Here is a 21,232-nt window from a genome sequence, read left to right as displayed (position 1 = left end):
TCTGGACTAATCCAGCTGTGCCTACAAATTGATCACCGACTGGAAGGAAGACGTTTAGAGAGAAAACAAGAGGTGCAAAAATATTCAGCCTCAGTATCCCGCAGTAAAATCCCTTCGACCCCAGGGACGTCAGGCAACGTGGGGGACGGCTCGGGAGGGGCGCGGACGAAGCTGTCGGAGGAGGAAAGAGACAGACGTCGCAGAGAACGTCTCTGCTTTATTTGTTCCAAGCCAGGCCATCTAGCTAGGGACTGTGAACTGAAAGGAGACAGAACAGGGTCGTCGGGAAACGGAAGCACCCAGTCCTAGTGCAGGCCGGAGGACTGGGGGCAGCGCTGTGCAAAGGGCCTCCGTTAACCCATCCCCCCCTAAAAGGGGTTCTGGGATTCTGGGATTAGGATTACAACTTCCACAGGAGTGCAGTTCAACTCAACAGCAATGATCGACAGTGGAGCCTCTACAAACTTCATCGATACCGCCCTAATCAAACGCCACCACATCCCGCATCGGAAACTAGAAGCCCCCTTATCAGTGGAGACGATAGATGGCAGATCACTAAAGTCCGGAGGGATCACTAGAGCCACTGAGGATTTGAAGCTAGAGATCCCAGGGCACGAAGAGTTCATTTCCTTGTGTGTATCGGACCTGTCTAATTTTGAGGTGATTCTGGGAATGCCATGGTTGATAAAGCATGACCCAAAAATAGCCTGGAGAGAAGCAGTCGTGTGGTTTACGTCCCAGTATTGCCACGAAAATTGTCAGCCAGAGAACGCAATAAAAGCCCTAGCAGGAGCTGTGCAGGAGGTCAAGGAGGTGACCCTCCCCTCGAAATACCTGGACTTTGAGGATGTGTTTAGTGAGACTGAAGCTGAGACTTTACCCCCCCCCATCAGCCGTATGACTGCGCTATCGATTTGGTGCCAGGAGCGAGCATTCCAGCAGGCAAAATCTACTCCCTCACAGAACAAGAGAAAGTAGCTTTGAAAGAATTTTTGGAAAAGAACTTGAAGCGGGGATTTATTCGTCCCTCGCAGTCGCCCGCAGGAGCCCCCCTACTCTTCGTGAAAAAGAAGGGGGGTGAATTACGGCCTTGCAATGATTATCGAGCCCTCAACCAAATTACCATCCCGAACAGCTACCCCCTGCCCCTAATTCCAGAGTTATTGGATCGACTGCGTTCGGCCACGATTTTCACGAAGTTGGATCTGCGGGGGGCCATATAATTTGGTCCGAATGAAGGAGGGACATGAATGGAAGACGAGTTTTAACATTTCTTATGGTCAATTTGAGTACCTGGTCATGCCATTCGGGTTAAGTGGCAGCCCAGGAGTGTTCCAGAAGTTCATGAACGAAGTGTTTAGGGACCTCTTGGACCAGTACGTGGTTTGTTATCTGGATGATATCCTGATATTTTCAAGGAGCCAGTCAGAGCATGACCAACACATGAGAACTGTGCTGAGAAGGCTGAGAGAGAATCACCTATATGCCAAGCTGGAAAAGTGTGGCTTTGACCTGTCTTCCCTGGACTTCCTTGGATACCGAATTTCAGCAGGGGGAGTGGAGATGGATCCCGGAAAGGTGAGCTGTGTGTTGGATTGGGAACAACCGACCACCAAGAAAGATGTGCAACGTTTCTTGGGCTTCGCCAACTACTACAGAAAATTCATCCCGGGCTTCTCCAAACTAACCGCCCCCCTCACAGACTGTTTAAGGGGAAAAGGGAAGTTTCAATGGACAGACCAGGCAACAAGAGCATTTGAAGACCTGAAAGAGAAATTCGCCTCTGAACCCATCCTACGCTTTGCTGACCCGACCCGGCCTTTCGTCGTGGAAGCTGACGCCTCGGACCAGGCGATCAGGGGGGTTCTCTTGCAGCCTGACAGGGGTGGGAAGGAACTACACCCGTGTGCATACTACTCTCGAAAGCTCAAAGATGCTGAAAAACACTATACTGTGTGGGAAAAGGAACTTTTAGCCATCAAAGACGCATTCGAAAACTGGAGGCAATATTTGGAGGGGGCTCAACATCAGATAGAAGTACGATCCGATCATAAGAACCTCAAGAGCCTACAGACCGCTTGGAAATTGAACCAGAGACAGATACGCTGGTCGCAGTTTTTTGCCAGGTTTAACTTCAAAATAAAGTACCACTCCCATACAAAAAATCAGAGGGCGGATGCCCTATCCAGACAACCCCAATACAAAGACAAAAAGGCTGACACCCCCCTCCAACACATCATCCCACCAGAAAAACTCACGTTAGGAGCCTGTCAGCCGTCCTGGGAAGAAGAGCTCAAGAGGGCCCAGCAGGGGGATCCAGACATACAACATTACATCCAGGAAATGGAGCAGAGCACGGACTCAGAAGTAAGTTTTCACTGGAGGGATGGGTTGTTGTGGTTTAAAACTGCCAGATATGTGCCAAAAGGGGACTTCAGACTCAGAGTATTGCGTCAATGCCATGACAATGTCACAGCTGGGCACTTCAGCATTTTTAAAACCATTCAAAATGTAGCTAAGGATTTTTGGTGGCCTCAAATGCGCAGAGATGTTGAGAACTATGTAAAATCCTGCGCCGTGTGTTTAAGGGCGAAGACAAGCACAGGAAGGCCTGCAGGGTTGTTGGAACCTCTAGCCACTCCAAAGGGGCCCTGGCAGGACCTCTCCATGGATTTTATAACCGATCTACCAAGGTCACAAGGAATGACTGCTATTTTGGTGATCGTGGATTCATTGACTAAAATGGCCCACTTCCTCCCTTGCTCTGGTGCCTTGGATGCCAAAGAAACGGCAAAGGTGTTCATCAAAGAGATTTACAGATTGCATGGGTTGCCAGACAGCCTCGTCTCGGATCAAGGCACCCAGTTCACAGCTAAGTTTTGGAAGGCTGCTTGGAAGCAGTTGAAAACGGAGCTAAGGCTCTCCTCCTCTCACCACCCCCAGACTGATGGGCAAACTGAGAAACTTAACGCAGTTTTAGAGAGGTACCTGCGTTGCTATGTATCTTACCAGCAAAATGACTGGATTTCCTATTTACATGTTGCAGAATTCGCCTACAATAACTCTGTGCACACCAGCACTGGGCAAACACCCTTCTTTGCTAATTATGGATTTCATCCCAAAGCTTTTCCCAGCCGCTGAGGCGGTGGGCCTGTGCCAGCGGCAGAGGAATTCCTCCAGGAATTACAGGCAGCACAGCAAGTGTTGAAACAACAATTAGACGAAGCCAAAAGGGAATACAAAAGAGTTGCTGATCAACGTCGGTGTGAGGGGGTCCCCCTCCAGGTGGGCGATCAAGTATGGCTGTCAACCCGCTTTTTTAACATGCCGGGTAAGTGCAGGAAGTTGCAGGATAGGAGAGTGGGACCCTTCGAGATCCAGGCTCAAATAAATCCAGTGGCTTTTCGTTTAAAGTTCCCAGAGACTTTTAAAATGCACCCAGTATTCCATCGTTCCTTGCTAACGAAGGCCGCCCCCTCCCCAGTGAGTTGAGGCCGATAGAATCTCCAGGGGCATCGATATTGGTGGGGGAACAAACAGAGTTTGAAGTGGAACAGATCCTGGACTCCAGGAGAAGGAGAAATCAGCTGCAATATCTAATTCATTGGAAGAATTATGGGCCAGCCGACAGATCCTGGGAAAAAGCAGAAGACGTTCATGCCCCCATTTTAGTGAGAGACTTTCATGAGAAATTCCCTCATCGCCCCAAACCAACAGGGTGGGAGGGAGCACAGCATGGAGAAGGGGATGATGTCAGGATGTATGGTTGAGATTCTGATGTTTCTGAGAATGAGCTAGGAGAGGGGGGCAGTTGGGCTGAGTCGTCTGCAGGGGAGGAGGAGGCTTCCCAGATAGAGGGGGAAAACCTTGAACAGGCAACAGACTCGTTTCCCACGCACTCCCTCCCTAGGAATGTGAAGCAGTTACAGACAGAGGGGGAGGAGGAGGGAGACCAAGGCCCTTTGGCTGCAGAGAAGGGTAGAGAGAAATCGCCTGAAGTGTGGGGCCAACCCCCCCACTCCCTACCATCCTTTCCGAATCAGAAGGGGAGGAGGTAGCCGCCCCCCCATCGCCCCGCACCCGAAGACAGTTAAAAAGGCGCCAAAGAAAAGAGGAGGGAAGGGGCGTAGATGTGGGCAGTTTGAGGAGGAGCAAGAGGATTCATGCCCGAAAGCCCCCTTGATAAGGGACAGGGAATGTTTGATACTCTGTTCTATCAACTCTCTTCCATGTTGCGGGTTTTGGTTCATGTTAAGAGTTCATGAGGCGGAGAAGCCTATGTCTGGAAATTACTCTAATAAAAACTGATTTGCTTTCATCAAGTGATTCTGTTCTTGAGTCCCAACCCGGGCACGACAGATTTGGACGAGCTTCAGTTTGTCTGTGCTTCCACTGCAGACTGCCCCATGGGGTTATCTTGTTGTTGCTGCTGCTGCTGCCTTCATTAGGGAGTGGCAAGAGATAACTTGTTTTTGCCAATGGAAAAATCCAAGCTAGTGATCTCCTGAGTATTTTTATGTCCACTTTACCAAATAGCTCCATAAAGCTCCCTTGACTACGTTTGAGGCTACTGTCTAGCTCTCTGTTTCTTGCATGCTGAAGATATGGTGGCATGGAAAACACACCACAGGATCAGCCTGTGCAGAGTGACTCCCTCCATGTGAGGAGGGTGGCATCTGAGCATCATCCTGATTGGTGGGTCTGCAATTTTTGCAACATTCTAGTTTTTTTCAGGTTGTGTGTTTTCCCCCCTCCCCCCCCTCACTGAGCATGCATTTGCATATGGCAGCCATTCCATAGCAGCTTTTCACCAGATATGGCATATTATAGGATTGTTTTGTAAGTGTCATTTTGGATGCCTAGTTTTTTCTAACCAAACTAAACATTATGGTGGATCTGTGGCTGCTATTGCTTGCCTGCTCCACATCTCCAAGGTACCATTGGGCCCAATGTCCACACATACACATAAACTCAGATGAATTGGCTAGTGATTGCTGAGGCCAGGAAAACAGTGAGTGTGATAACATCAGTTCATGTATTTATTTTCTGAAGTTACTGGGAAGATCCATAGATTTTATTTATTTATTATCCAGTCCTACCTCCCCAAGGAACCCAGGACAACAAACACAAAACATTAAAACAATAACATTTAAAATAAAATAAAGAAATATTTAAAACAATTAAAACTATCATAAACACTTAAAAACAGGAACCATTTAAAACATTTTATAAAAAAACATTTACACACAATTACATACCCACACAGCTATTAATTTCAAAGGATTGTATTCAACTAAGTCCTACTCAGGGTAGACCCACTGAAATTAAGTTAGTCTATTAACTTCACTGGGTCTACTCTAAGTAGGACTAGCATTGAATACCAACCAAGGTTGCCATGGCTAATATTTATGAACTGTCAAATGCCTGGGCAAACTGGAATGTCCCAGTAAGGCGCTGCTGTGGTACCACCAGCCTGCTGGTTTGGCCCATCAGCCTGTTTTGGGTGAACTATGCCCACCTTTCCTGGGCCCCAGAAATTTCCAGTCATGGCTTGAAATGGACCATTGGTCTCACCTGAAGGGTGATTTTCACAGAAGGACTGCCATCAAGCGGGATATCATAGCTCCACCCATTGTCTGAAGGCAAGAATGTTCTGAAGTCAAGACTAGGGGCATCAGGCCCCTCCCACTCTCCAGTTCATTCGCGACGAGTCTAGAGAGAGATATCTAAAAGTGCATAAAAAGAGCCCAACAGGCCTACTGGCAAGAACATAACATAATAGCAATACATAACAACATGACGCTAACATTTCCATATAACAGTATTAGAAGTCTTGACTTCACTAGCGAACTAGAACAGAATAGCATAACAGGAATATATAACAACCGGTGAATTAACTCTAGGTATCCTTCAACTGGGAGGGTCGTGATGGCAGTCCTGTGAAAATCACCCTTCAGGTGAGACCAATGATCCATTTTCCACAGGAGGACTGCCATCAAGCGGGATGTACCAAAGCAGCCCATAACAGGGAGGGACCACCCACATCCTAATCAGCATTAAGAACCTAGAAGCATAACGGTCTATTTTGTAATGCCTTATAAACGAAGACAGGGTAGACCAAACAGCAGCTCTGCAAATATCAGCAACAGAAGCGTTGGTAGCAAAAGCAGCCATAGTGGCCGCTGATCTAGCGGAATGAGCTGTTATTTTAGATGGAACAGGAAGCGTAAGGGACTCATAAGCTAAGGTAATACATGCGCGCAACCAGCAGGATAAGGTGGAATTAGCTACTTTATGCCCCATAGAACGTGGATGAAAGGATACAAACAAAGACTCAGTTCATCGTATATCCTGGGTCCGAGACAAGTAGGTCTTGAGAGCCCTCCGAACATCCAACGAATGCCAAGCCTTCTCTAGAGGATGGGTAGGATTCGGGCAAAAGGAAGGAAGAACAATGTCCTGGTTGCAATGGAAAACTGAATTGACCTTGGGACGGAAGGAAGGATCAGTCTTCAGTACCACAGAATCCTTGTGAAAAACACAGAGATGGCGGGCAGAAGACAATGCGCCCAGTTCCGAAACTCATCTCGCAGAGGTGATCGCGATCAGGAACACGACCTTGAATGACAATAGACGTAATGGCACAGTCCTAAGGGGTTCGAATGGAGGTCGTTGTAAAGCCTGCAGGACCTTCGACAAACTCCAGGAGGGAAAACAGTGGAATACAGCCAGTGAACGCAGAGCGGCTCCCCTCAGGAAACGTTTGATGAAAGGGTGCGAGGCAATAGGAGCACCGGTGGAGGACACTGAGAGAATGGACGACAGAGTGGACGCATGTCGACGTAAGGTGTTGGGTCTAAGCCCCATCATGAGGCCCCTATGAAGGAATTGCAGCACCTGTTGTATTGTGGCCTGAGAAGGATCGAGATTCTGGGACTGACACCACCTGGAGAATGCCACCCAAGTATGCTGATATATACGAGTGGTAGATGGTCGTTTCGAGGCCAATATAATGTCAATAACAGCTTCAGACAGGCCAGCAGTCCTCAAAAGTCCCTGTTCAAAAGCCACGCTGTTAGGTTGAGCCAATTGGGGTCCTGATGCCATATTGGGCCCTGAGATAAGAGGTCTGGCCTGACTGGGAGCGTCCAAGGGTCTGTCACTGACATGGCAAGGAGATCCGAGAACCACGGTGGACGGGGCCAATATGGTGCTATCAGAACCAGCTTGGCCCTCTCACGTCGTGCCTTCCTCAAGGTTCTGGCTAAAAGTGGTATTGGAGGGAAGGCGTACAATAGGCCATCCGGCCATGGTAGTGACAGAGCATCCACCGCTTCCGCTGTTGTGTCCAGGTATCGTGCGAAGTACCTGGGTAGCTGATAATTGCGACTGGGGGCAAACAGATCGAAAATGCCGAACCAATGTTGGAGAAGATGGAAAATGGTTGGATGACGTTTCCATTCTCCCGGACAGACCTGTTGTCTGATGAGCCAGTCTGCTGTCACATTCCAAATTCCTCTGAGATGTTCTGCTTTCAAGGATTGTAGATGTTGTTCTGCCCAGTCGAACATGAGGTAGGCTAGGTTCTGCAGAGAGCGGGACCTCGTTCCCCTTTGTCTGTTTAAATGAGATTTCGCACACATGTTGTCCGTTCGAATGAGAATATGGTCCAAGGGGAACAAAGACTGAAACTGAAGCAGAGCTAAGTGGACAGCTTTTAGTTCCAGCCAATTGATGGTCTGAGTCTGCTCGGCTTCAGACCAAAGCCCTTGAATGCACTGGGAGTTGCAGTGAGCTCCCCAGCCGATGAGACTGGCATCTGTGGTGACAACAGTCCTGCGGGGTTCTCTGAACGGAGTGCCCCGGTTGAGAGGTTGGACCATCGTCCACCAGCGAAAGGAAAGGCGTAGCACCGGATTCAAAGGAATTGTTCGATGATTGCACCTGGCAATGTCCTGCTGAAACGGTAATAAGGCCCACAAAAGTTGGCGAGTATGAGCTCAAGCCCATGGCACAATATGGATAGTGGACACCAACATTCCCAGAGCCTTTGCTAGAAGCATCACATCCGCGGTTGGGCGATGCATCAGAAACTGTGTGATGTCTATGATGGCGGCTATGCAGTCTGGAGACAGGAACACCATCGCCTGCAGGGTGTCTAACATTGCCCCTAGATGTTGTAGGCGCTGGGTTGGTTGGAGATGACTTTTGTCGAAATTGACTAGCCATCCAAGGGTCTGCACGACATGGAGCATGAGCTTCAGATGTAGATGAGCCAGCTCCCTGGAACTCGCCCTTATTAAAAGATTGTCCAAATAGGGGTAGAAATGCACCCCTTGAAGGCGGAGGTAAGCCGCTAGGATGAGTAGCACCTTGGTGAAGACCGGGGCGGACGAGAGACCAAACGGCATTGCTCGATATTGAAAATGCTGGGGGCCGAAGGCAAACCGAAGGAATTTTCTGTGGGCTATGTAAATAGGCACATGGAGATACGCTTCCTTTAGGTCAATAGAAGCCAGGAAGTCTCCTTCGTGAAGGCTTTCTGTAATGGAGTTGATGAACTTGAGGTCCATCACTGCTGGCTATGACAGATCTCGTTTGGGCACAGCAAATAGGAGGGAGTACACCCCTTCCGACCTCTCTGTTGTAGGGACTGGCTCTATTGCCGCTGTGTCCCAGAGGTGATGTATGGCTGTCTGCATGATGCACTGCCTGGATGGAGCCTTGGGACAAGGAGAGGGATGAAATCTTTCTGGAGGGGATGCCCAAAACTCCACTGCATAGCCGTAACAAAAGAGATCTCTGATCCAGGCGACCTTAGTCAGACATAGCCAATGGTCTCCAAACAGAAGCAGTCTGCCCCCGACCGGTATCGCGGCAGTACTGTCTGTGCTGGCAAGAACCTCCACGATATGAGGACGTTGAAGCACCTCTGCGTCCCTGGTACTGTCCTCTGCCTGGGAAACATCTGTTCCAGAATCCCCTGGAGTAACGGAGATCATTAGTTCGGAAATTGCAGCCTCGTCCCCCGGGCCACGCTCCTTGAAAGGGATGGGGTATGCGGGATGGGGTGAAATGCCTGAAGGGCCTGCGATCAACATTCCTGACAGTGGCCAAGACAGGCTTCCGAGCCTCCTTGGGGTCCACTAGTACTGCCTTTAGGGCTTCCCCACCAAAGAGTAATGAGCCCAAAAAAGGTGCCCTTGATAAGTTAACCCTGGCCATAGAGTCCGCTTCCCAGTGACGAAGCCAGAGGGTCCGCCGAGCAACTACCTGAGCTGCCATGGCTCTTGCTCCCAGCTGAGTTGCGTCCAAGGTGGCATCAGCCACAAACGCCGCTGTCTTGCGTAATTTCACCAGTGACCTCCTCAAAGAGACAGGATCAGGATTAGGATCATCTAAGAGGTCATCCAACCACATCATTGCTGCCCTGGAAAAGATGGAAGCTGATGCAGAAGCTCGCATGGTGAAAGCAGTGACCTAATGGTTTTTGCGTAATGCAGAGTCCAGCCTCCACTCAGTGGCATCCTTTAAATGTGAGCCCCCTTCCCTCCAGAGGGGGATCTAGAGACTAGACTGGAAATCAGCTCGTCTATGCCGGGGACGGCCAGTCTATTTGTAAATTCCGGAGCCAAAGAGTAAAGCTTGTCCGCAAGGGCGTTAAAGCAGCGTGTTTGTAACGGGTGAGACCATTCGTCCTTGGCCAGTTTAGCAATAGGATCTGGCACAGGAAGGTAGTACTCCGCTGGTTTGGGGGATTTCAGGACCCTGGCCCCTGTAATAGAGGGAGTGGCAGCTGCAGGTTGTGTAGATTGGAGACCAAGGGTGTTCAATACTCTGCGAGCAAGGGGCTGATAATCGGAGGCATCGAACAGGCGATAAGATGTATCCTCCTCTTGTTCCAAATGATCACTCCACTCGTCACCTTTGAGTTGCATAGCATATGATGGATCCTCCCCACAAGAAACATCATCGACAACCTTGCCCCTGGCAATTTCAAAAGGATTTGGAGAGCACGATGGATCCGCCTCATTGTGTACATAGTGGCCCATATCATCAGATTGTCTGTAAATACTCCACTGAGGCATGGCAGAGACCTGTGACTGTGACTGCGGTTGCGAGAAGAACGACAGCATGTCTTGTAGTTGTGATATGAACTCATGAGACAGCTGCAGCCCCGGTGTGGGAGATGGTTGTGCTTGTAGAGGCAAGGATATGGGCGGCTCAGCAGGTTGGGAAGATAAATGAGCCCTAGGTGGTTATATGGGAGGAGGGTAGCTGGCTGCTGGCTGGTCAGGAAAACCTGCAAAGTCCTCCTCGGAGGATGCAGTCAGAGAATGAAAAAGATTTGTCAATTATTCCTGGCCCGCCTCTTCAGAAACCGGAACAGAGACATAGCATGCCTGCTTGGTTGTGCTGTGGCTGGATAGATGCTTGGTTTTGGCAACCGCTTTGGCATGCTTGTGCTTGGCTGCCTTAGATTGTTTAGGCATGGTTGCCTGAGCTGTCACTGGCTGTTCCGCCATCATATATTTTCAAGGGGTTCAGTACACGGCCACGGATGGGGCAGAATGTACAGACCCAAACAGGCTCAGTACACGGCCACGGATGGGGCAGAATGCACCAGCTCAGATGGCTAAGTATACGCCCGCGGATGGGGCAGAATGTACAGTTCCAAAGAGGCTTGGTACACTGCCACGGATGGGGCAGAATGTACAGTTCCAAACAGCCTCGGTACACGGCCACGGATGGGGCAGAATGTACAGTTCCAAACAGCCTCGGTACACGGCCACGGATGGGGCAGAATGTAAAGTTCCAAACAGCCTCAGCACACGGCCTCAGTGTCCGTTCAACTAAGAATGCTGATAAGGCTTATTTAGGATTTTCCTTAGCCTGCAGCACACACACAGAAACTGACTAAAGGGCCTCGTGCAGGGTCTTTAGTGTTGAAAACAAAAACAGGAGAACTCAGGTCTAAACCTCACTAAGGGTGAACTGACAGAGAGAAATATGGAAGGAGTGCAAACAAAAAAGACGCTCATTAAAAAGAGCAGGAAAATGTAGCAAAAACAAAAATGGCGGTCGGGACAAGAAAAGTAGCAATGGCGGTCGCAGAAAAGCACTGGGACTCAAAAAGAACCACCAGGAGAACTGCTGCCGTCTGGAAGCAGAACGGCCTCCGCGTGCTCCGAATCCGAAGAACTGAGGAGTGCAGTCGCTGCTTCTTAAAAACAGCCGCAGAGTGAGCCGGAGGGAGGGGGGGGCGGCAGCCAACAGGAAGTCAAAAGCCGCCACTGAGGCTATAGAAGGAGCGCAGTCGCGGCTTCATAAAACGGCCGCAGAGCGAGCCGGGGGGGCGCAGCAATCAAGAAAAACAAAAACACCTCTGCAGAGGCTAGAAACAAAGGAGGAGCAGCTCCAGGCACCTGGCTGGGGAACTAAGGCGGACAGCTGCTGAAAATGGGCAAGAAAATGGGAAAAAGCAGCATTGGCGCTAAACAGAGGGCTGCGGCCGCAAGCCCCTGACATGCTATCGCTATTCTATCCAACTGCCTCAGACGAAGGCAAGAATGAACTGGAGAGTGGGAGGGGCCTGATGCCCCTAGTCTTGACTTCAGAACATTCTTGCCTTCAGACAATGGGTGGAGCTATGATATCCCGCTTGATAACAGTCCTCCTGTGGAAAACTTCCAAACTGCAGCTAAAGGAAGAGGCATCAGGAGCACACTTATAAGTGCTCTCCCGGTATTTCCGTTGGAGATAAACTATGGTTCTTTTTGAATTTGGCATATTTTTTCTGTTGCCCTATATAGCAACACCACAACACTAGAGGTCTCCACACCAGTTGCTTTAGTCCCTGCCTGACTCTCAAACTCCCCACCATTACCCCAAGGCCACAGGAGCTGAGGAGATGGTGATGCATGTGAGATTACACAGGAAGAAGCATGTGTAAGCATCTATACAAATCAGAGCCTAGCTGAGAGCCAAGAAGGAGTTGAAGCCTTCAGCTCCTATATAGCTCTCAGTCTGAGATGAATCAATGGCTTCTTTAGAGCTCCATGTTTCAGTGAAAAGTCTTCCTGAACTGGAGAAATGGACAGTCTGTTATACTGTCAGACCTTTAGGGAGGTACATGGTGACAGTGTTTGAAAATCTCTAGCCATTTATGATTGTTAAGCAAACATCATCATTGTGTATCAGGAAATGAAAACCTCAAATACAGTATTTTTCTATATAATGATCTATATTAAACCTAACCCTATTTCACAACATTCTTACTGTTTAGGAGCAGAAATCTGGATAAGCTTGGGCAATTCTTGAATACGGCCTTTCAGATCTTCAAGCCTTTGGATTCGGTCCAGTAATTTATTAATGTTATTTGATATGTTTTTGTCAGCTACTGGAATTTGCCAGTCTGGAATAATTTCTTCCTCACCTAACTGAAACACAGATATCAAAGTATTAACACAGTCCAGTATCTATTAGGGTATCTATTAACTGAGGAAATAGCCCTGAACTACACAAGTTATCAAACAAAACGAGGACTCTATTGCTGACCCCAGTACTGAGTTCAGAGGAATCGGTAGAGACCAATAACCCTCCTGACACCACCATCTAGGAAGATACCCCACTCAAAGAGGCTACAAGTTTGGAAGGAACTGGTACACCCTGACTGGTCTTAGCCCTATCAAGTTCATTCCCAGGACTCCAGAAGCAAAAGCTCTTCTGTATAGAAATCCAGAACCAGAAGTTCAGTGCCTGCCTGGCCACATGAGGGCAACGTTCACTGAAACTTACTCATAAGGAGGATGCCAGATTTCTCAAATTCTCCATATCATGGCCAGGAAGGGGTGGAATAGCAGGACAAACTTATAAAGCTGCTCAATTGAAGCCTAACTGGTGCTAAAGCAACAAACAAATTCTGCTGTGCTCCCTGTGACTCTGTTGAACAGCTCCCCTTTTGTTCTTCATCTTCCAGTCTATGACTTGCTGGACAGCACCTGTTAATACAGGCTACTGAGCCACACAGCAAAGGTGGCAGGAAAGGGATATGGGAGGGGCATCCCAAGCACCTGCATTGCATGGAGTACTTTGTAGTGTAGTTATGTAAAGCTGCACATTTCTATATATTTTATTTCATAGGTATAACAAGCGTACATATTTAAAATGCTAATATTTTACATAAGCACAGCCAAGAGATGTGTGAAATTTAAATAACAAGAACTAAGGAAGTAATCCTATTCTTACTCCACAGAAGGAAACTCCACTGAAATAAATGGGACTGACTTCCAAGTAAATATGTTTAGGATTGTGCTGTAAAGTTTAGGATTATGCTGTAAACCTTATCTATTTTGAAGTTCTAAAGCAAGAGATAAACAACTAGAGGCTCAGAAGCCAAATCTGCCCCACAAAGGCTTTCTGATACCAAGCCTCAGTAAGTTCCATCATACACTGTTATGCATCATCCACTTACAGTATTTCCAAGCTGAGTAAAGTCAAATGGGTTTTTACATCCACTTCCCTATTGTGAACAATAGATGTTCTGTCATAATTCTCACCCTATACACCTCAGCTGTTCATGCTCATGTGCCAATCAAGACACAAGAAGATGGGGAAAAGGAAGTTCTTACCTGGTGAACTTCCATTTTTTTGAAGCTAAAAGAACATTAAGTACTGTCTTTGAGCCTGAAAAGTGACAAAATGCATATTCCTGTAAGGAGGGAACTTTCCAACTATCCTTAACATGGATAATCAGTGAAGAAAGAGTTACCTGTAACAAGAAAGTAACTGCAGATGAAGTGGCTCAAACTGCCACCCAAGAAACATAACAGAAAAGACACCAATGGAAAATTTCAGCCTTACAGAAGAGCCTTGCCTTCCCAATCCCAGAGGCAAACCCCAGCCCATCACCAAATGTCCTACCTAGAAGGAAACAACAGCTGAGGTGCATAAAATGGAAAACTTAAACTGAGCCACTCTTGCTGTTTACACTGGAAAAGAGGTAGTTAAAGATTTTTCACTCCAGTGGACCTCCTGTTAGCTAAAGTTAATCATAAATAAGCAGCAGCAATGCATCTATGAACATACTTTACATTACTATATCTTCGTTTTCCCTATCAAACCTTAACCAAAATTCCAAATTTTAGTTTACCTCTTCCATCTCATGGACCTCCTTTTCAAACCACTTGAAGAAAAATAAATAAATAAAATTAGGCATTGACAGATCACACTTTTTCAGAAATAAAACAATTTTTAAATATATATATGTAAATAATTTCTTACCTTAAGCAACGATTCTAATATCTAGGAAAGAAATTTATAATCACTAGATGTTTCTGTTATAATTTTACACCAACAAGTTTATCTTTGTACATATAACATGAATATTTCCGAGTGAATAGCTACCCTTTTCATAAATGCATTTCATTCCTTGATGATTTCAACATCAAATGAGAACTTGCACATGTAAATAAGGTATTACATATCAAAGATATTCAGAGCTTTCTTAACATCTCAAGGACAAACTGTGTTGCACACAACTGCAGCTTTTGGAGAGGGTAATTTTGTGTGGAGACACAGTGGGGAAAGAGGGGATGCTTATGTTGACCATTGAACCGCACTGTCACTGAGTTTGTTTTCCATCAAGTCTGAAAAACTGTAACTAGGGGGAGTTATGTCTTTGCCCAGTCTGGGAACTATGGTAGCCATCGCGATAAACTGGGAAAAGTTCTAGCAGCTATCTGTGTTAAGCTGTGTCTCCTGTGTATTGCCTCTGAACTGAGAGGTTCTCTTTTGTGTTTACCTTTGGAGAGAGATGTACCAGAAGGGGGGTGACTGAAGAAACTCTACATGTATTTACTCTTAAGCCTTTGGCCGTAATGTCTTAATAAAGACTCTTAACATGATCTAATGCTATGAAGAAGTTTCTTGCTCAACTTAACTCCAACGTAATGTATGCTGTTTCACGCAACAACGCACACACGTCAATAGCTTAAGCCTTTCCCTAGCAACTACTTTCTCTCCCCACAAAAAAAACATATCTGCTTCTCTCATGTGGAGTCTAGATTTAGGTTTACACCTTTTCTGCAACTTCTCCACTCAGATATCCCCCAACCATGTGGAGAAACTGGAAATCTTTATCTTTGAAAAATAGTATTGGGGCTTTGTAAAACTTTCACATAATAAAAAGATTTACCTTAACAATGCCACTTCTACCATGATTCTTAGGGCAGGCCCAGCTTGCCAGCCTCCTCCCTTAAGGCCTTGTTGCATTACCCACCTGAATGCTCTGCAACTGTAAGTCACTATGGTATGCTGATGCTGGGATACCTTAACAAAATGCTCAAAAGTGGTCTGATGTTTTAAAAAATTGTAACTGGATTAAGAAAAAAGCTGTTGATAATGGTTCTCTGCATATGTATTTTAAAAGAGCAAGCCATTCTGAAGCTTGAGAGAGAGAAGGTCCTTTCGGTCAGTCTGCTTGACCCAACTGCCACCAGGCCTCTTTCCTCTTGGACTCCAAAAGTTGCAAGCCAGTGTGCTTGGGAAGAAGAAACCCTTCCACTGGCCTGTTTTACCTAGTTGTACATTTATTTTGTTAACAATGTTGAGTTTTTCTGTTAGAAAAGAAAGTCAGGCTACAAATTTAATTAATTAATTAAAACTGCAGTTGAGATCATAATGATCTGGTGCCAAAATGGGAGATGGACAGTACCTTCAAAGGATATGGCTTTGGGGAGCTGATTAATCACTTTATACAAGAAGAACAAAAAAGGGAAGGGGGGGCTCTTTAGTGTGTTGCCAAGTTTGTATAGTAACACAGAACAAGGAGTTAATGGCATTGGTGAGGCTGTCGTAAACAAAAAAGCAGAGCATGCAAATCTGAAATCTTGACCTGCTGGGAGGAAGGGCGGGATATAAACCAAATAATAAATAAATAAATAAATATCTTCCCACTTCATTGCTCATACATATAAGACCTGACACCAACTCTGCTAGTGCACTACTACACATATGTGCATGATCCTGTACCTTATACCTGCATTCATAGAAAGCTAATTTTGGGGAATTAGCAATACTCATCTTGGGATCTTTACTGGAGACAATTGTGCACTACAGACCTTATTGCAATGTAATTAATTACTTTTAGCAAATGTCAACATTACCTTGCTTAATTTTGGCAAGTGTACCAAAAACGTCAATATTACCTTGTTTAATTATGGCAAGTGTACCAATAACTACACCACTGGTATAAAATTGTGACTTAACATGCAGAAACAGGAATACAAAATATAAAAATGAATAGCGATTTACACATATCTTTGGTTAAAAGAGTAAAACTGCTTAATGGCTACACTTTGCACAGGCTACCCATCCCACATCACCTGGACCATACAATTAGTTACCGTTGCAGAGAAAGGAAGGAGAGACAACAGACAGAGTGCAACTGTTGGGAAAGCTAGAGGTGAGTAAAATCCATGAACTATAGAAGGTAAAGAAAACTGACAAGAGTTGAAATGCAAGGATTACCTGTCCTGCAGACGTATGAACAAAAAGAGGCAAAAAGCTGGATTTCCACTGTAATATGGTACACTCTCACCAAGGGCAAAAGGAGTTCACTGAAGTGCATTTGCAAAACTGCAATGATACTTTCTTTGCACATGCTTAGGCAGTGATGGGATGGCTATAGTCCAGTTTCATTTGAGTTCTACTTGTACTGAACCTTCCCAAGCTGGCTTAAAAATAGCAAAATCTTTCCCTTCGAGAGACAAAATGATGCCTCTCCACAGAGGATGCCCTGAATAATCCATTTTTTAAAAATATGAACACCGTGCACACACAAGGACACAGGGAACGAGAGGCAAGGAGAGGATCTCAATAGAGAGTGAAAAAGAATGCCAGGTTCTCACAGTGAGCTGTGTAGCTGGAGTGTCTGGGGGGGAAAAGAGCAGCATGGATCCACCTTCTGATGGAATTCCAAAAGGATGAACCTGTGGAGCAGTCTCCTAGACAGTGGAAAGGAGGGTGGAACTGCTTTATTGGAGTAAACGTGGGAATGAATAACTTGGGAATGTCACTTGCCCCCAGTTACGGGAAAAAACCATTCTACATGAATTTGAAAAAGGGCTTTCATAAAGTCCAGGCTAGACATGCAAGTCATTACATAACAAAATACACAACTGATGAATTTTCATGCATCATTCTCAGTCATATCAGCTAATGTTCCTGTTACAGGGTTAAAGTGATGTCACAAGAACGCCTCTGCCAGTTGAATATTATTTAATAAGGCGATTCTGTTTGTTCTTGCTGTAAAGGATATGCTTAAATGAAAAAAGGGTGCTTGGCTTAATCACAGCAGGATATTCTCACTGGCAGAATCCATTCTCAAGGGCTGATTAATGGCTGAATTACTGGTGTTATCTACGTTAAGTATGGTATTGAGTTCTGGGGATCCGATCATGCATATGCAACCCATACCTGCTCCTGGGTGGTATGTACTGGGATCAACACTGACTTCAATAAGCAATAAGACAGAGGCTCTCTTTCTGTTTACTGCAATAGCACACTTATTGGTCAGAAAAGAGTCAAATCACACACATAAGCTTGGGACATGTACTGAATTCCAGTTGCACTGAGCAATTTGGTAACATAGCAGGCTAAATTATTGTGTTAGAATAAGGCAAAAATCCTCCAAGTACAGGGAGAAAGCAAACATTCCAACATACACATGGAGAGGAAGTCCCCCCAAGAACATCTCTACAGGAGAGACGACGCCAGGCAAGTGTACCATCTAGCTGCTGTTGTTGCTCTTGCTGGGTTGACTCCACCTGTGGGACTTCTGTGAGAGACCTACCTCCTTGCAGACCCAGGCCCCATTAGCTGTGACTCAGCAGTTTCTGCCAGCAAGTACCACCTACCCCAGCTGTAGCAGTTGAGGGGCTGGCAGATAAAAGGACTCCTGCGGGGGAGGGTTCGCCGCCGAAGGGGACGACACCAAAGGGGATCGCCACTTCAGGGGAACACAAGGGCAAGGACTTATCCTGCTGCCCAGAAGAGGGGAGGAGGGTGCAGAACCACAGAGGAGTGGGGGCCTGGTCGATAAGTAATGATTTTAATTTTTTGTGGGTTTTTTGGGTTGTTTTTTGGTGGTTTTAAGGGTGGGTGGCCTGCCTGAGTTGTGGAAGCTAGTGTCAGGGGCATGTGTCAATCAGAGGGGAGTGACGGGGGAGGAGGAAGGCCAATATATAACGAGGCTGGGAGGCAGATGCTGGTGGAGTGCCAGGGGCAGGCCATGTCAGGTAAGAGGAACTAAGGAGAGGTGCGTAATATCTGTCCCCTGTTTCGGGCCTGTCCATAGCCGAAAGATAGCTGGGGGATGCTTGACTCCATACACTGGCCTTCGATTGCTGCTGTGCAATGCCAGGTCTGTTGCCCAAAAAACATCTCTCATCCATGACATGATATTGGATGAGGGCGCAGACCTGGCATGTATTACGGAAACCTGGCTGGATAAGGCCGCTGCTCCTATCCTCACGGCCATGTGTCCAGTTGGGTTCTTGTATGCACAGCAGCCGAGGGTCAGTAGTCAGGGAGGGGGAGTGGCGATTATTTACCGAAGGTCCCTGGTTCTCACCAGGCCGCCTCTCCGTGAGACCAAGGTTGTTGACTGCATGTACTGGAGGTTGGGCCCAAAGGGCAGTCTAGGGATTCTGCTCTTCTACCGTCCACCCCGCTGCACGACAGACTCCCTGGCCGAGGTACTGGAGGTGGTCTCGGATATGCATGCGCAGTCCCCAAACTTGTTGGTATTGGGAGACTTTAATGTACATTTGGAGGCCATCCTCACAGGGGCGACTCGGGACTTCATGGAAACCATGGCTTCCGGGGAGTTGCACCTTATTCCAACGGGGCCCACCCATGTAGCTGGTCATGCACTCGACCTTGTGTTTGTCACAGGAGAGGAGGAGAGTGATCTGAAAATTGGGGGTTCATCCATCACCCCCTTGTCATGGTCATATCACTACTTAGTGAGGGTGGACTTCTTGGTGCCACAAACCCTCCGTGGGGGTGGAGGACCCATTAGGATGGTCCGCCCCAGACATCTGATGGATCCAGATGGATTCCTGAATGCGCTTGGAGATTCTTTGGAGCATGCACACGGGCACTCGGTTGAGACCCTGGTGGAGGGGTGGAATGCCGCAATCACCAGGGCATTAGACCGGGTGGCTCTGAAACGCCCTCTGCCCCTGAATAGAGTTCAGACGGCACCGTGGTATACTCCACACTTGCGAACTCTCAGATGGGAGGTGAGACGGCTAGGGCGCTGGTGGCAGAAATCTCACTCTGACGACGATCGGACACGGGTTAGAGCGGCTGCGGCAGCCTACCATGTGGCGATGAGGGCAGCAAAAAAGGATTTTTATGCTGCCTCTATTGCGTCCGCAGAGTGCTGTCCCAGGAGACTGTTCCAAGTGGTCCGGAGCCTGGTCGGTCCAGTTGCCCTGGAACCGATGGAACATGCTAAGGCCTCCTGTGATGATCGATCATATTAAGAGTGCTATTCCGTGTGCTGTGGACACAGTGAGCGAGCCAGAGGTGGCCAGTGGTGCTCCGGTGGTGTGGGATCGGTTCCAGCTTCTTCCCTCTGATGAAGTGGACAAGGTGCTTTCAACCTTAAAGCCAACCACTTGCTTACTCGACCTTTGCCCGTCGTGGCTCATTATGAGCTGCAAGGACAGACTGGGTGAGGGAATCAAGATGGTGGTAAATACGTCCCTGGAAGAGGGAGTAATGCCATCAGCTCTCAAGGAGGCAGTAAAGAACCAATTCTAAAGAAGCCCTCCTTGGATCCCCAAGATCTGAACAACTTTCGCCCAGTCTCAAATCTGCCATTCCTGGGCAAGGCGGTTGAGCGGGTGGTGGCAAAGCAGTTGCAAGTGCATTTGGAGGAAGCAGATTATCTGGATCCATTTCAATCAGGCTTCAGGCCTGGACATGGGACTGAAACGGCCTTGGTCGCCTTGATGGATGATGTGAGGAGGGCGTTGGATAGTGGCGAATGCACCTTCCTTGTCCTCCTGGATCTCTCAGCGGCTTTTGATACCATTGACCACGGTATCCTTCTGGACCGCCTGAAGAGGTTAGGCATAGGGGGCACTGTTCTGCAGTAGTTCATTCCTTCCTCTCTGGTAGGTACCAGAGAGTGGCATTGGGGGATGAGGTTTCGGATTCTTGGCCTCTCACTTGTGGGGTGCCACAGGGCTCCATCCTCTCCCCGATGCTGTTCAACATCTATATAAAGCCTCTGGGGGCTATCATCAGAAGATTTGGTCTGCAGTGTCACCAATATGCGGATGACATGCAGCTCTATCTCTCATTCAAATCTTCACCGAGGTTGGCTGTAGAAACCCTATCCAAGTGCCTGGAGTCGGTAAGTGGCTGGATGGGAAGGAAGAAGCTGAAGCTGAACCCTGACAAAACCGAGGTACTGTTTGTGGGAGACAAGGGAAGGTTGGGGGATGCTGACCTGGTGCTCAATGGGGTACAATTGCCCCTGAAAGACCAGGTCCACAGCCTGGGGGTCATTCTTGACTCCCAGCTGTCCATGGAGGCTCAGGTCTCGACTGTGAGCCAGGCAGCGCTGTATCAACTTCATCTGAAGAACTTCACCTGAACAAACCCTCCTTGGACCCAGATAACTTGAACAACTATAGACCTGTGGCAAATGTTCCATTCCTGGGCAAGGTTCTGGAACGGGTGGTTGCCGGCCAGCTCCAGGGGCTCCTGGATGACACTGATTATCTTGATCCATTTCAATCCGGTTTTAGGCCCGGTTTTGGCACCGAAACAGCCTTGGTCGCCCTGTATGATGACCTTTGTCGGGAGAGGGACACGGGGAGTGTGACCCTGTTGATTCTCCTTAATCTCTCAGCTGCTTTTGATACCATCGACCATGGTATCCTTCTGGGGAGACTCACGGAGTTGGGAGTCGGGGGTACTGCTTGGCAGTGGCTCCGCTCCTACTTGGTGGGTCATCACCAGAAGGTAGTGCTTGGGGAACACTGCTCGACACCCTGGACTCTCCATTGTGGAGTCCCGCAGGGATCGGTACTGTCCCCCATGCTTTTCAACATCTACATGCAGCCGTTGTGTGCGGTCATCAGGAGTTTTGGGGTGCGTTGTCATCAGTATGCTGATGACACGCAACTCTATTTCTCCTTTTCATCCTCTT

The 21,232-nt window shown here is 47.6% G+C and overlaps 1 protein-coding gene across 1 annotated transcript in view; it reads right to left on the bottom strand.

Moving 5' to 3' along the window:
* Window positions 1-21,232, bottom strand: part of CCDC7 (coiled-coil domain containing 7) — a 430,640-nt gene that overhangs the window by 384,935 nt on the left and 24,473 nt on the right. The window contains exons 5-7 of the mRNA XM_061586654.1: window positions 14,284-14,304; window positions 14,153-14,185; window positions 12,280-12,440 (exon numbers count right to left, since the gene is read on the bottom strand). Coding sequence (XP_061442638.1) covers window positions 12,280-12,440; window positions 14,153-14,185; window positions 14,284-14,304 — 215 coding nt within the window. The remainder of the gene's footprint in view (window positions 1-12,279; window positions 12,441-14,152; window positions 14,186-14,283; window positions 14,305-21,232) is intronic.

Source organism: Rhineura floridana, chromosome 10, assembly GCF_030035675.1.
Source record: "Rhineura floridana isolate rRhiFlo1 chromosome 10, rRhiFlo1.hap2, whole genome shotgun sequence".
In the NCBI taxonomy this organism is placed as follows: domain Eukaryota; kingdom Metazoa; phylum Chordata; class Lepidosauria; order Squamata; family Rhineuridae; genus Rhineura; species Rhineura floridana.
The sequence above is the reverse complement of the archived record's forward strand: the minus strand, read 5'-3'. Positions and strand labels throughout refer to the sequence as shown.